At 40.8% G+C, this 17,180-nt stretch overlaps 1 protein-coding gene across 4 annotated transcripts in view; it reads right to left on the bottom strand.

Moving 5' to 3' along the window:
* caln2 (calneuron 2) overlaps window positions 1–17,180 on the bottom strand; it is an 81,440-nt gene that overhangs the window by 37,430 nt on the left and 26,830 nt on the right. Inside the window, exons 1-2 of one of the 4 annotated variants that reach the window (XM_064351329.1) lie at window positions 16,628–16,727; window positions 7,543–7,667 (exon numbers count right to left, since the gene is read on the bottom strand). In XM_064351329.1, the coding sequence (XP_064207399.1) occupies window positions 7,543–7,660 (118 nt within the window). In that variant the 5' untranslated portion in view covers window positions 7,661–7,667; window positions 16,628–16,727. Of the gene's footprint in view, window positions 1–7,542; window positions 7,668–13,615; window positions 13,998–14,922; window positions 15,705–16,627; window positions 16,728–17,180 lie in introns of those variants that run through there. The other 3 variants (XM_064351328.1, XM_064351327.1, XM_064351330.1) reach the window with 3 other exon arrangements.

The raw sequence follows: 17,180 nt of genomic DNA, 5'->3' as shown, positions 1-17,180 counted from the left end.
AGATGTTTGGTGCTATCAGGAACCAAGTTGATTGTACTTTCAGGGCTAATAATGAACTGCTTAGTGTGTCTAGTTAAAACCTTTCCCAGGGTGTAGTTTTTCTCAGAGTGCTATAGGCTATAGCTCCTTGGAGTGCTTGGTGTTTCCAGTGATTAGAATTTTCTCCTGCTAACAACCTCTGTTCCCCATTTCTTTCGGCCTCTAGTTCTGCCCTTTCAGTGTTCAACCGCTGCAGCAAACACAGCATCGTTTCCACTACATGTCCAAATAATTGGTTATTTCCACACACATTCACCACATCAGGGGAAAAGATGTAGAATTGATCGTACCATCCAACTGAAACTTAACCAACCCACAGAGAAGAGACATGACCTTCTTGCAGAGAAACCTATCCATTTTACAGAGAAGTGAGACCTAATCATCTTACAGAAACCTAGCTGTACGACAGAAAAGAGTTACCATCTTATAGAAACCAAACAATCTTATAGAACCGACCTAAACTGTAGGAATGAATGACCGAGCTGGGGTGTAAATCACAAAGAACAGAACAGAGTCCGCACACCGTGTTCCCTGAACCCCCAAAGCCTTTTGGCATTGAGCCCATTTGAGGAAAACACTATGTTTTTTCTTATGATTCTTCATCACTTTACAACCAGGAAAGAGCAATAAATCACACACGGACAGCTAAAAATATCTTTCTTTTTTTATTAAAATCTGAGTGGATTTACTGGAACAACGGCTGCCATTTATTTAGGGAAAAGGCTGGCTTAATTGAAAAAGGCTGTAAATGGCCAAAATTACAGCTGAAAATACAAACTACATCATTGTAGTATATAGGCTACATGCAAAGCAACAGCTGCCATTTATGTAGAAAACAATTTTTCATGTTTAAGTGAAGCAGGGAAAATGTGCGTTCTGTCTGACAAGACTACAGGTGCTGGCCGTTATTTAAACAAAATGAATAAAAATTCAACTGAGCATTTTTAACTGCAGTGATGGCAAATGCATGCAAATGTTCAGGCACCACTGGCAACTCGCTCATGACCACAGAGTCGGTGCTGTTGGTACTGGAGAATGGTAGCAGGTCCTGTTCCATTACCATACCAACACAACCCCACTAATCAACTTACAGAGAAGAGACCTAACAACCTCATAGAGACCCAAGTATCAGGAAGGACAGTCACAAAGTTGATATTCTTATTGCTGTGACAACGACACCTCTCTCCCGCTGTGAAGTGTTCCATTTCACCACTTTAATACTGCATAATACTCTCCAGTGCTTGTGTTGAACAGCAGGAAGATCTAGATTTTTCAGACCCTGTCTAGGCCTGAAAGTGGCCAGCAAAAATATTGAATAGTACATTTAAATGTTAAATTGAAGGTTAAACTGGAATTTTGAAAAGTTAAGTCATTAAAATTTTAAAGGACATTTTCCCCATCTCACATCTGTGCCTTCGATTGTGTGTTGGGCAAGCTTGCGTCAGTTCTGCCGGGCAATGGCCCCCTGCTGTTATTCTGTCTGCACTAGAGAGAAGTTCGGCGGGAGCAGTGTTTGAGTACAGCTTATACATAATGATTTTAACACAGCATTTAACATTGAAAATGTGTTATGACACTGCAGTATGTACATTTTGATGCAATCTACAATGTTCCAATAATAAAGCAGTCTCTCTAATGGGATTTGGTGAGGAAACGCTGAGAACTGTGGCTCTGACTCACTATGGTCATTATAAACGCTATGACACTTATCAAAAGGCTAGTCTCCTGGCCACATTATCTAAACCATAAAGTTGATTGGATACACAGTCCCTTGTAGAACACCTGATTGTCTACACAATCTTGTCCAACAGTTGATATATGACACAATCCAAGGCATTCCACACCAATCTTGGGTCGCCAAGGTCATCACCACAAAAAGAGATTTGGAGTCCAGATTCCATATTTGTACAACATCTGTTAAAAATTAATTTAAACTCGTTCAAATCTCCTAAATGTTCTGCAAATGAAAATCCATTTGGAGCTGAGAAGAGCAGTCTCGGGACTGTGCTTAATCTTTAACAAATCACAAGCTCTATGAGCATAGGGGTTGAGACTGTCAGGAAACTGTTTTTTCATTTCACTAAGAGCTGGGGTCTGCACGGTAAGCTTGGGTTCACTATTAAATAATGAATAAATCCCACTAATAAATCCCAATCTTTGTTGAAGGGAAACAAGATTCATTATTTCTGACTGAAAATTGGGCACATATTCTGTTGTGCCCCTTACAGTATATAAAAAAGTAATTCTGTTAAATGATAAAATACAAATCATAAACTGCTATCAAATTTTTAAAAATATGACAGCATACAGTTAAATGCAAAAGTATTGGGGCAGTGATGTAATTTTTGTTGTTTTACCTAACAATGTATCAAACAGTTGATTTTGATGCATCCAATGTTTTGGCTATGCCTCTGTACTATTAATTCAGACTTTTCAGTCTCATGATGGCCTGATTTACCGGCATGGATGCTTATTTATTTGGTCTTCATATTGAGAGACAACAGCAAATCTAAATGGACATTCCTCACCTAAAATCAACTCTTGATGTTTTGTTAGCTTTCTTGTGCATGAACTAACGATGCAAAGGCACACAGCTGACCAAGAAACTGCAGAGCAGCAATTAGTTGTCCCATTAGTTTTCCTACTCTAAATGTCTACACCTGATATGGATGTGGAAAAAAAGCTGACAGTCTGCACTTTAACTCATACTCATTGCTTTGTTTAATTTCAAAACCTTTGTGCTGGACTACAGGGCCAAAACAACCAAAATTGTGTCAGTGTCCCAATAATTTTGCATTCAACTGTTCCTTCACACCTGCATCAGTAAGTAAATTTTACAGCAGCCAGCTATACTTCTCAACATGCCTCTTCCAGGTGAAAGTCAATGCCCCCCCCCCCCAATATGGAATGTGGCAGCTTATGCATACATCCATGCAAGACATCAATTAGTGTTTTCTTGTTATTTCTGATGTCTGTGACTTCACTATGCATCTTTACGTGCCCGTTGTTCTGATTTAGCGTTCCAGTTCCTAACCCAGGATAAAAACAGTGGCAATTTGTTTTTGCATGGACACTGAAAGAGATGTATTACCATAGCACTTTAACAAGGGGTCTATACAGTGGAGTAGCCGCAGTAGCTTGCTGGCAAGGCACATTCAATTATTTAGTAATTGATGACTTGCCCTCTTTTGTTCCAAAGCAGATTTCAAATCTACCAGTGTTGTTGCTTTGCAGATAATGAGCTGGCTGGTGGTACACCACTGTCTTCCATTTGCTGTTTTACCCACATAACGGAAAAAGCTTAATTAGATAGAAATCCACTTGTTTAAAAGGACTCAAGTAAAAAATAAAAAAAAGAATTTAAGACCTGGAGTCCTTTACCAATTGCCGGGAGACATCCCCCTAACATTCACAAGACAAGGAATTTTGAGTGACAATTCTTGAAAACCGGAGCTAGGAAGGCTGAATGAAAAAAGCTTATCTCTGAAAGGGCAAAGACACCAACTCTCCATCAAATGTCCCAATAGTGGACGGCGAAGATTTGTGCAAGTGACCGAAACATCAGTGAAAGCATACCAGCCCCCTGAAAAAAAACAGAAAGTACAAACGAATGTTGTCATGAGTGCAGCATTTTTACGACTGTTGTTTCAATCTTATTTTCAACAAATGCCCGTCGCTATTTTGTGATCTTGGTCTCCAGTGAATTTCACCTCACTCAAAATAAAATAAATCTCTGCATTACCAATTACAATGAATGACTCAGTCTTATATAGTGTATCTGTATTCCTGCACTAACCATTACTACAATTAACATTCACGCTAATAGTTTATGAATAACTCAAAACATTTAATTTGCCAGCTGGTACCCCTGGATATAGCTTCCCTTCTCATTTGTCTTTCACTACAAGGTATGTCAAACATTTAATTAATCATGATTATGATTTTTTCATTATTAACTTTATTTAATTATTTAAACTTTTTTTACTAAAATGAAGTGTGGTGATACCACAAAAGGGAACAATAGGTCTTTTTGTATTTCTGACTTCCAGTCTCTCTTTTTCTTGATCTTGTTCAGTGTAAAGAGTATATTTTTAAAACATATATATCATTTATTAAACTGCAGATTTAAAGTTAATTTACACCATATACATTATTTTTAAAAGACAGGGTAGCATTCAATAGCAGTTGAAATTCTATACTTGAACTGTTCCAATACAATTCAATATCTATAATTCCAGTACATACAAGTCCAAAAACCTGCTGGCTCAGAATAGTTTAATATTGCAAAGAGATTCACCTTGTTGACCAATGTCCAGCCATACCATAAATCCACAAATCATGCCTGGGGAAGAGACTCAAACCCAAATCTTTAACAGCACCTCACATTCAACAAACAGAATCATGCCTGGCACTCAATGCATTTAACAGCCCCGAGACTTCACCTGGGATACTGACTGCTCTGCACGAGGTGGCTTCAAGAGCCATGTTCCTCCTGGACTACATGGGACCCCTTCGTAGGGAACGAAACAAGAGCAAACACAGAAGGGCCACAGAAGGCGCTTCTCGCTCAACCCTGCTAGTAAAACAACCACCCCACCCCCCAAGCCACCGCGCACACTCCGCCACACCGGAGCAAGATCTAACACACTGCAGGAAACCCCTTTTCTTTTCATCCTTTCCTTAATGAGACATTTCTTTATCTCTTCAGTGAAGTGGCCCACCAACTGAGACGCACATACTAATGAGAGTTTCACACAGGACTCTCAGATCCTGTTCCCATTGGAAGTTCCTCTGTCCAGACCTTCAGCCTCCCTCATTTCCTGACTGCACAGTAAGCAGGTACAATTGTTTACCAAAATGAATATATGCTGATATATGTTAAAATGTGGAGTTATTAAATTAAAGAGTATACTTTTTTTTGCATATTTCCCAGGTACATAACTTCAACAATACATAAATCATTGCCATTTTCATGAATAATCATACCCTTATTTAAGTAAATTTTCATGAACATAAAGCCAGCAGAAGACAACAGTTAAAAGGTACAATTAATTAAACGTGAATTTGAAGAGAAAAAAAATCCATGGGAAGTTACTGCATAGCACATACATTTGTCTATGTAATCAAAATTATTTTTCCTTAATTTTGTATTGTAGCCCATGTTAGTTTTATCACAGAGGTGTTAGCACTTAGTCCAGAGCACATCGGCTGCAGAAGCAGACTACTTGACACAGGGCATTTACAGTAAAATGTATGGTTGGATTATGAAAGCAGCTCATTTAAATGCGATGCAGCACGCAAGCCGCAGCCCAGCAACTACCAGGCCACATGCGGCCGCGTGCAGCTGTCATTCAGCCACCAAAAGCCAGCTTTTGTACTTCCACAATAACCAAGACATTCAAATTGATAACCAAGACATTCAAATTGAAGGGTAGTATTGTGCTTCAACATATCCTATATCCTATATCTATGGTCCTCTCTCCCTGCGTCTAGACTGGCTGTGTCTAGTGTGATGCCAGTGAAATTATTTATGGCCAGTGACAATGATTTTAATGTTTAATGTTTAAGCTGACCAGCCCTCTCTTCTCTCTCTCTCCCGTTACAACTCTACAAAGAATATCCAGTAACTCACCTTTTCTTGCACACACTGTTTATTTATTGGATTATTGATTTTATTTATTAATTTTTGATCTATTTTATCTATCTATGCTGTCTTTTGCCGTTTCTTATGTACTGTCGTGTCGTACTGTATGTCGTACTGTACTGTATCTGTCGTTTTGTGTTGACTGTGTTTATTTTACATACTCTTGCCGACGCCTCTTGGCCAGGTCATCATTGTAAATGAGAATTGGTTCTCAACTGATTTTACCTGGTTAAATAAAGGTCAAATAAAATAAAAAATTTCATTTTATAGCTTCAGGACAATTCCAATACAGGAATTCAAATACAGGGAAAACGGAAAAATCCATAATCTACAAGTTACATTACATTACTGCATTAGAGCTTGTTTTTTTTTTTAAAGCCAGGAGTTCCATGTAGCGATTCTATGATAAACGGTCTGTGGCTGGAATCTGACAGGCTTATTACCTTCGACCAATGGAGAGCGTGCAGCTCGCTGATCACCAGGCAGGATGCAGCGGAAGAGCTGTGAAGCCTTGCGTGGGAATGCGACACATGCCTCGCAGCACAGATTGCACTCCTGCGCGCCACATCCCGCATGTAAGGCGTGCGTGACCGTGAGCCCTGCTGCTTCTGCAGCCGGCGCGCTGTCTCCCCGGGGGCATGGTCCGCGGGTACGGCAGGGAGCTCATGGGAGATGGAGTTTACGCAGGCACTGCCATCTCCATGGCAACATCATTACAGGTGGAGAGTCTACGCTAACTGCTATGGTTCCAGTAAAGACAGGCAGCCCAGTGGGACTTGAAATTATCCACATCCCGAGATACTCCACTGCTACCTGTTGCACTACTGTGCCGACTAGTAAGGGCAAATAATTGGTTCATAATTCTTCTGCTGTACACTCCCCTATTATTGTTAGCTACCTTTTTTGTATTTTATAGACCTATTGCTGGATGCTTTGGATTATGTACACGCAAACAACAAAGGTAGAAAAACAATCCGACTGAAAAATGAACAGGGACCCGCTGGAGTCACTGCAGTTCACAAGTAATAGCAGCAGCACTGCTGAAGAAGGAATTACTGTTGCAGCACTCTGTAACCACATCACATGGGGGCCAAATGACATTTTCTCGCCACATTAATATTTGCAGCTTGTAGCGCCCAATCTATGCTGCCACATTAACTCCGTAGTTGTATTTCCCTTGAGCCTGCAGAGTTGATCAGCATTCTTCGGTGGGACACAAACAGTTTGTCTGAAGCACCTGTGAAGACCTTCCAAGCAACTTGTACATTTTCTCCACTCATGTGTGGAGCCTCCTCTGTAGTGAGTCACTGTGGCGTCGCTTTTTAGGGGAATGGTCCCGGCAGGCAGGTATGGAATCCTGTGAACCGAGTGGTGTGTGTGTGTGTGTGTGTGTATGTCAGTGCATTTGTGGGAGTGCATATGGGTTTACTGTATGTGTATGCATGAGCCTTTTAGACAAGGCTTGGTATGCACACATGCCTAGACTCAAGTGTAGACGTGCATGGGTCCTATAGACAGGGCTAGGAGTTTGTAAGTGTGGAGTATACAGGCCTTTTAGACAGGGTATGAGGTATGGTTTGTGTATGTGTGTGTGTGTGTGTGTGCTTGTATGTGTATATGTGTGTACGTTTGTGGGTGTGTGTATGTCTGTACAGCATGTGCATGCATGCCAGGGCTTGGTGTGGTGCATGCATGTATGTGTGTGTGTGTGTGTGTGTGTGTCTATACAGTATGTGTATGCATGCCAGGGCTCGATGTGAATATGCATGCTGTGTGTGTAGGTGTGTGTGTATGTCTACTCATGAGCCTTTTACACAGGGCTGGCTGTGTATGGGGACAGTAGTGTTCACTGCACTCACCCCTGAGCTCCTCAGCAGAGATGCTGGCCAACTGGTCACTGTCGCTCCCCTCAGACAGAGAGCTGCTCAGGTAGTTCCCCTTGTACAGCAGGCCTGCTGTCACGTGGTGGAACGGCATCTTCCCCCTGAGCAGCACCGAGGGAGAGAGTGAGAGAGAGAGGGAGGCTATCAGGGGGTTCTACCACGCTGCACACAGGACACGTCCTTGGCTCCTTCACAGAATTCCCCTTTTTAAATCCCAGGACTGAGACATCTCTCGTTGTCCCATTCCCAAATGGGATAAAGGAATTTTCTCACCCCTACAAAATCCACAAGGAAACATCTGAGCTAACATGCACAACATTAACTGAAATGTTTTTATACACAGGGGTCACCTTGACATCAAAAGCATAGATTGAAGCTACTCATATGTGAGCTTGATCATAATTTGATAAGCACTGCTAACAATCATGCACACATTTATCATCATTTGTTGCATTTATTTGAATTATAGCTGCAATACAAATGTGGTTGTGGATTATTTTCAGTACTGTATTGTAGTGCTACAGTAGCAGTGTAAAAGCTGTGACAATTCTGTGAAATAAAGGTCAGATGTACAACTGATAAAATTAAGTGCAAGGAGTGGTTTTATTGTCCCACTGAAAAGGCTAAATCTCTTGAGCTGTGCCTGATAAAGACAGCTCAGAAATAAAAAAAAGACAACTATCTTAAATAAACTGAACAAGGGGCTCCTGCCAAATATCAGAGTGAAATGGTATATCCTTGAGTGTGTTTACAGCCACTTCTCAAATACATAATAGTAGACTAACTCACTGGTCCTTGGTCTACATATCACCCTTGCCATTACATTTTAGGGTAATTTACCATATGACATTTTTAATTGTTCTCATCTTGCATCCGGAATGCAAGAGGATGCAAACTACCTTGGCAGTAAACTAACACACAAGCAAACACTTGGCTTGGCTACCGCTGTGTGGCTTTGTGCTTGTAGCTCTATTACTCAATCCAAAGGTCAACAAATGGATTTCAAACTGTAGATGGGATATTTCTGACGTTTCTATGGTTGCAGCATAATGCACCATACTCATAGAAATGGGTTCCTTTTATTTGAATACACATTCAAAGAGTTTAAAAATAGCAGTATTTATATTTATACCAATGGAAAGACCATTTTAAATAAAGCTCAGATAAAGCATCACAAGAGAGCTGCAATGTTGAAATGTATTATCTTAAATGAAATGAGATGACGATTCAAAATAAAATCCCTTTCAGTCGAAAGCTGCAGGCAGCACTGGTTCAGACTGGCGGTATTTAATATATTTCATTACAGTGTACGTGCCACCATTATCAGTCCTTTCCACTAATTAATTTCCTCAGTATGGCTGCCCTGTGAAAAAGCTATTTTACATTTTTCATTTGGTATCTTTCCCATGGCACAAAGTGTTCTGAATGATTTTCAATAATAATTTAAAAATACTAATTATATAGTACATTACACATTAGGGTTTGCAGCAGAAGATTTTTTTATTTATTTAAAAACATTTTTCGTCACCAGTTTTGAATCAGCAATAGCACCTCTCAATATCAATCAATACCAATCTCTTACTGAGTGGCTGCCTGTGGGCACCCTGGACTTCACTGGGAAGAGCATACGTGGGTGAAACACAAGGTAGATGATTAATATTTGCTAGAGTGGGGAATATTTGCAAGAAATATCTCTGATTGGAGAGCACACCTGTGCTCTTTCCCAAAGAGTGTCACGGCTCATGATCATGTGTATTCATTCAAGTCCTCCTCTAGAAGTAAACAGCAACAGTCTCTAACAACAGGTTCTTAACCTGAGGGGGAATCTTTAAGCTCCAAGCAAAAGACAGTGAGGTCAGCTCAGTATGTTACCAATCAACTAAATTTAACTTCAAGGATACAATAACCGACTTAATCGGAAGAGAACATGAACGCACTTTTCCTCCCTTGCTCAAGATTCTATTTCTGTGGGCAGAGGGAGCATTTAATCCTCCACACTCAACAAATAACAAAAGGTTATCAAGGTGTGGGTAATCAATATAATCTACATTGCTCAGCATCATTTGGGTGATATTTTGGTCGAAGACTATTTTTTAACAGTGCGTTCTCAAGTGTATCTTTGGCTGATTGGTTGGGTTCCATCTTTATATACTGTAAACCGCCTTGTCTGTCCACTCACAGAGATGGGTCATAAACGGGGATTAACAGTTGCCAAGCATGTAATAAAAACATCGGCTGCGAGTGGCCCTTTTCCTTTAACTCTGCTTATGTATCGGCATCTAACCCCTCAAAAATGATGGACGCTGTGTCGCTTCAATTTATACATCACAGTGATGAGTGTTTTATCGAGTCCCCTTTTTAGCTGGTGATGGAGGGGTCGATACACAGTGAGAAAACTTATGTGAAATCTATGGTGGCCACTGAGAGAAAGATAAATATCGGGGCTTGGCTTTCGCAGCTTCATGCCACAGATCTGAACATCGCCCAGAAAATGTCATTCTTGGTTCAGTGGACCAGTTTGGGCCAGAAATGGTCAGCAGCACAGAGTGTTTGGTCAAAGCACAGACAGACAGTGTGTATGGGCATGTATGTGTGTGTGTGTGTGTCTGTGGGTGTGTGTGTGTGTGTGTCTGCGTTCGTGCATGCTTGTGTGTGTGTGTTTGTTAGTCAAGTGGCAAGATTTACTTGGCAGAAGTTTACGAGTCCAGACAAATATTGCATACATATTTAGATGTAGCCAACAGCCTTTAGAATATGAGTTTCCTCATATAGATTGAGATGCGACACACACTGATTGGGAGACACACCTTTAAAGCCCCTGTAAAGGATACTGTGTGAATGGCTGAGGTTACCTTCGCAGCTGATGTCACAGAAAGGCAGTGAAGACAAGCGTAGCTGTGTCAGGTGGTAAGGAGTCAGTCAGTGCTTATAAAATCAGCACAAAAATGATAGGGACAACTATAGATGCGCGTTCACACCAGCACCAGTGTTACACAGCATTATGAAGCAACCATTATTAAACTGAGCAAACAAGCTGCAATTTCACACACAACCATACACATACAATGCAAGATGGGACTTGCCCTAATAATAATCAATGGAAAGTATATATATATTTTCTCAGAGCAAACTTACTTGTTGGGATGGATCTTTCCCAGCCCATCAACAGCGTGATATTGGAGTGCAGGTACGGTATGGCTCCAAACAAATGCTGACAAAGCTGCCAAGCGCACAATTGCCTCTAGGGCTGTTTACAGTCGGTTGCTCAGTATAATAACTCAAATGTCAGCATATGACTCAAGGTTGTATTTTAAATAGTGAATCACATACCTGACCACCTGAACACTTACAGTTTGACAATGGGTTATAGTATGATTATTTTTTTAGTCTGGCCTCGTAAAAGACAAAAGCTTCTTCTAAATGAATCAATGTGAATGTAATTTGCAGCCCATTATTTCTAACCCCTCTTATATCAAATAAAAGAATACCACAGAGGACAGCATTGGCATGAATGGTGATGGAACAAGCATGGCGATGTGCTTTTGCACACCAGATGCCCACACATCTGGTCTCAGGGGAAGAAAACTGACTGTTCCGCCTATGTCACTATAACCACGACTGCACAAATGCCTTTCCCCGTCCCACTTTAACTTTGGCTACTGTCACTGTGAGACAGGAAGGGATGTTTGAGGCACTCTGAGAGGAAATGGCTGACACAGGGTTCACCCGAGGTAAGACGCAACAGTGTCGATACACCCCCGCCAGGCACCCGGTGGTTCGTTATGACAGCAGCATTGCCTCATGACAGGACTTACTTTATCCAGAAAGGAGCATTTTTTATTATTATATCCTCTTCCAGAGGTCATGGGGACTCCATAGAACATTAGCAAATATCTCCAATTCAGCTGCTCCTTGCCCTTCAAAGTTCCCTGCCTGGGCAACATCCCCTTGCAGACAGTACCTCCTCTGCATACCTCCTCTGCTTGCCAAATAAAAACCTGTCTTCTGTAAAAAGGCTCATTGATCATAGGCACATAGTTTGTTTCCTTCTGTGTGACACAAGTGTGCAATTTCATGGGACAAAGTCAGCACTTTCAGATGAAAGCAATTACTTAATCCTTGCCCTTCCCTTACAAAAACTGTCTGTAGATAAATAGGAAAAAGCCACTGGTACACTGATCAGTCACTTGTTTTTTACCTCTTGTCACTGTCACCCATTGGCTTTCCATATGATATGCCACAATAAATAACAGATGGCAATTTCTTAATTCAAAAAACCTGAACAGCAGAGCAACTAAAGTTATTGGACACCATGAGAAATAACCCAAGCATAAAATGGACAACAACTTCTGAAAAATGGCAAAAGCCCAGTACCAGTCACAAGACAACAACCGAAAGTAAGCGTATTTAATGGTGTGCAGCAGGCCACATTTTTCTTCCTTTAATTTTTGATTTACTGTCCTTTCAGATACATGGAGAGACATAATTAGGCAGCCGTTTCTGTTTGAAAAGTAATGTAAAGTCCTATTTTCAGTTTGAACCGAAAAAGGCAATAGCTCCTTTCAGCTTTTTGCAATCTCTTGCCATTGAAGTCTTAGGTGAGAGCAAAGTGCTTTCACACAGCAACTTCAGTCACAACTCCCACACACAACTTGCCCAACTTGCACTCGTTCAAATGTCAAAGACATTCCTCTAGACTTAGATCTGGTCTTCACAAATCCAGACTATTCCATGCAGGGAACCATTGGTTATTTAAGTTCATCATATTATTGTGCATATTGCAGATGTGCACATACTAAATGCAGTTTTCATTTTGTCAGCATCATTAATATTCTGAGGATTTCAATTCTAAGAAATACAAAACCAGTTTACCAACACACCACAAAACATGCCAAAATGGCCATAGAAAAAAACTGGACAACAACATTCATATTCATGAGAATTGTTTTAAAAAGAAAAAAAAAACACTCAGACTGCATTTCCAACTGACTTGCTTAAATTTATGTTTCATCACTTGGCAGATGTTCTTGCACGGCTGGCATGGATTACATTTTTATGAACAATGCACTTTTACAGTGAGATATTTGACTGAAGCAATTGATGTTAAGTATCTTACTCAGGGTTACAATGGCAGTGTCTCAGCTGTGAACTGAACCAGCAACTTTTGAGCTACAAGCCCAATGTCCTAACCATTAGAACATTATGCTGCCAACCAGTTTATCCAAGAACAGTATTACTGAACAAGCACATAGTTTGTACTGATGCTTGTTCATGACGTCCAAGGTAATCACAGGGTTCAGGACTTTGGGACTGCCCTGTGTGCGTGCATTAATTCCCCAGCTTAACGGGTCCCAAACAACAACCTGGTCTGTGCACCTTTTGACACAGAACACAGACTCTCCTCCTCGCTCCAGTACTGCTACACACAAACCCCTACCTGCAGCAAGCCAAGACCACAAATTAAATTGTGTTGCTGTGTATTTAGACAAGAATATATATCCCTTCCTGGCCAGCAAAGGAAATGCATAATCAGCTTCAGTGCTTTCTGCAGCAGAGTGAGCAAACCCAATCAAAACCACTTCTGGCACTGCATAAATAAAACTGGACTGGAGAAATGATGTGCAGTCGTACTTCAATTGACTGCAAGTAGCCTACAGTATTACGCTTATGCAATCAGCGTCTGAATGCACAGAAGCAAGAAAAAAAAAGACTCCTTTGGTCACTGAAGTCTCCTGATTTGATTACATCCCATAACGGTTTTTCAGAAATGCTGTCCTTAAGTATCCGATGTAACCCCCTCGTGCAGACCTTAGGCTGCTGAAAACATACAATCAGTGCCTTACTATGTAAACAAAAGCTTGGGGGAAAAAATCTAAAAAGCAATGACAACTGTTATTTAGTGGGAAAGCAACTCGGGTCCTTGCTCAGATAAGGGAAGACAAGCGTCTTACCGTGTGAGGAGGAGGAGAAAAGAGCCTAAGTCACAAGTGCTATGATTGCTGCACATGTTATTCTTGTACATCTCCGATCTGTCCGCTGGCGAGCTTACCCATACGGATCGTACTCCGAGGGATACTGCAGCATGCCCGGCTCCACAGTCGGGGTCTCCAAAGCCACTTCGTCTGGGGCGCGCGGCCCCTCTCCCTCCGTCTTAAGCGGATCGGTGACCTCCATATCCAGCCAGAGGGGAAACTCTCGAGAGCGGCAGGCTGTCCGCCGGACGGCTCACCCTAACTGCCTCACCGAATTTGGGATTCTCCCAGTACAGCATCAGCATCGGGGACCTTGAGGTTAATAATTCAGCAGCGTGGAGGAGCAGGTACTCGCCCGTGCCCATGTTCCAACACGTGAGAACAGACTCATTAGAACGCGCCTAATGAGAGCGAGAGCCCTCCTCTGCAGCCCCACACTCCACCAACCTTCAGGTCCAAGCCCATGCGCCAAGCCACGGCACTGTCCTTGATTTGTGTGAAAACAATCGGACACAAGCCACCACCCCCTCCCACACTCTATTCTTCACTTGTAAAAGCAATTAGCCCCCTTCAGTGTAACAGAGGACAGAGGTACCATGGCAGAAATATGCTCTAATGACTTTTCTTTCTTTTTTAAAAAATTTAAACATATTTTTTTCGTCACTTGCTTATAGGAAAAAAACAATGTTTGTATCGTTTATTCTTCTTGTTTATCATAGTAAATATACATTTTGAATTAATAAAAAATGGAATATATGGAATATAGAATAAAGTAAGAACTGTATGAGTATGCAACTGGGACATAATTCAATGACCTTTACAAAGTCTGTTTAAAGTTGCCAAGCAGCCTTTTAAGATGTGCCTTCTGCACTAACCCCCCACCCACCTACCCTACCATCATCAACTGGATTTACGTAAGCCCCCACAAACAGAAAGGGCTACCTGCCGTTAAATGGTTCTGACGAAAAAAATGTAACTATTTATCGATTGTGCTGAACCAGCAAACAGAATTGGCTGTTTATTAGCAATGCGTTCGACAGTGACTGTATATTAAGTTTCATCACTCCACAAGCAAAAACGCGTAAAACGTAAATATAAAAACACTGTAACGCATTTTATCCACAACAGGCAAATTCGTTTAAAATTCTATTGACCTTCAAACTAAACGTCACCGCTCCATGTGCTCTTCAGAGTCCTGGATTCATTTCAATTACAACAGGTGAAACATCTTGATCTGTGCCGGAGAATATAATGGCCGCGGGAGATGCTTAAATATCGCCACCTTCCAACTCAATGCATGAAATATTAATGACCAGAGATAAAGTGGTGTGATATAATTATACAAATATACAACCAATCGCCATATCCGTTCAAAACAACTTACCTGCTAAGGTAACCTTCAAAAAATTTAATCCGTCGCTACGTACACTGTAAGAGGAGAACTGTAGTCAAGCTGTTTTATGGAAACGTGTAGCACTCAGATTTTGGTGAAGCAATATGGTAAAAAAGAAAATGTCCATTCCCTTTCTTCGCGGTTTTGGCTATCGTTCCATTGCCACTGCCACAAAAGGTTAGACTGATCGCTTTCTCCGATGACACGTCCATGTGCGCTCTGCGTGTTCGATGCCCCAGTTCCAGCCCAAACCATCCAACTGGAGTCGCATTCTCCCCGCTACTCCCATCAATTTGAATGTCCCTTGTCAGTCTTCATCGCTTCCATTTCCGAAGTTGAAGAGGTATTTTGGTTTACTAAACGAGACTCCACCTTTATACTCACTCCAGTATTACAGACGGATTTTCCCTGTTCATATCTTCTGACAGATCGCTATTTACGGCATGATGGTGGTCAGATTCAAGCGAAATCACATAAATTCAGAGCTGCTTCCCTCCAAATAGCCTACCAAGCAGCTTCCGTTTTCAATACTGAAAAACATTCACACAAAGACAACACAGCTAGAAGAAACTGGGTCCCAGTTGTTACCGATCCATTAATAATTCTTTCCGTGACAGAATTAACCCATAATACGGTCTAAGAAGGATGCATACTTTGCCTAGAAGCAGGGATACATGAGTCAACTGGTGCAGCCAGTCTGCTGTTACGTTATCGCTCCTGATCACTACCAGGTGGGCTGAGAATCTGTGATATCTGCGTGAGAAATTGAAGCGGAGGAGCTTGAATCAGAGCGGTGACCAGCCAATGATTGCTTTAAATTACCATAATTTACACTGATGGTACTTTTCATTGGAATCAAACTATAGGCTGACTGAAACGTATATAGTAAAATGTCCAGTGTTAATTCAGCTCTAACAAAGTGCGTATGGTCCCATTGTGGACCAGAGCGGAATCATATGTACTCTATAAGAGTTGATTTAACACTGGACATTTTATTGTGCAGATTTTCTATTTTCTATTTTCTATTGGTTAGCTTCGCCATACAGTTATTTTCAGCAGACATTCTGATAATGTGCATGCGTGTGTGTGTGTGTGCATGCGTGTGTGTGTGTGTGTGTGTGTGTGTGTTCTAATGGGTACACACAGTAAATTATTATAAATAGCAACCACTAATAATGTACAAAGAAATATACTTTTATTCACTATGTGTAAAAAAAAACAGGAATGCAAACCCTTATCCAGTTAAAAAAAAGCCTATATTTCATTTGACTAAAATTTCCCAATTCCTTTCCAGGGTGGTGAACAAATATCACAGGATAAAATTATTTTGAGACCATTAAAATTAAGTTAGTAAAAATCGTTAGGTTTCACCGCCATGAATTGAATAACGGCATTCCTGATAATAATAATAATATTCAAAGCTCTTCCCTCTTGAGGCAGCCTGTGGCTGTATAAACTTCAACATTTGCCCCTGCGTGCTATCATTTTTCCAATATCAATCAAATTCTGCGCGATTATCATTTTTTTACACCTACAGTTCCAGTAATCAAATCGTACGGAAAATGGTTTTGTTCGCAGATTATTCGCATAGGAAAAAAAATGTAAATGCGGACATCGACGCGGTCGTCTCAACTGTTGCATTTGTACACATTTGGTAGATGTTAAACTGAACACTAAGTAAATCGATAATACTTACTGAGATAGTGTGTCCGGTTTATGACAACAGATGCATCCACCTCCACTTCTGACTTGCGCATCACCACCGTACTAGTCACCCATGTGGTGAGCATACAAAGCTACAAAATTGTGGCGGATTGCAAATCTGATTAATCTCATAAACAGATCTTTCCTCAGAACATTTACAATCGATAATATCCGCATATTTTATATTCGTGTAGGACATGCCCTACAATAAACCCAGCAATACAAACACATGTTGACTAACGTGTAATCAAAGGTAAAGCACTTAAAATCGTTTGACATATACTGTATATAGGCCTATATATAGTCTTGAATCGCGATGCAAAAATGCACGATAACAAAATTCAACGCGTAGGATAAAAATGATCAATTATGCATTTCTTTAAAAATAAGATGGTTATTAATAGATAATAGTCAAAGTCATTGTGATGGTTCATGAATTCGCGACTTGAATTTTGGCATTTTACAGAGAGCCTGAGGTCCATCCTTCATGAATATTAAATGGAAGGGGAATGGGTATCATTATTCTGTGGCAACATAGATAGAAT

The sequence above is a fragment of the Anguilla rostrata genome, chromosome 9 (assembly GCF_018555375.3).
Source record: "Anguilla rostrata isolate EN2019 chromosome 9, ASM1855537v3, whole genome shotgun sequence".
Lineage (NCBI taxonomy): Eukaryota > Metazoa > Chordata > Actinopteri > Anguilliformes > Anguillidae > Anguilla > Anguilla rostrata.
The sequence above is the reverse complement of the archived record's forward strand: the minus strand, read 5'-3'. Positions and strand labels throughout refer to the sequence as shown.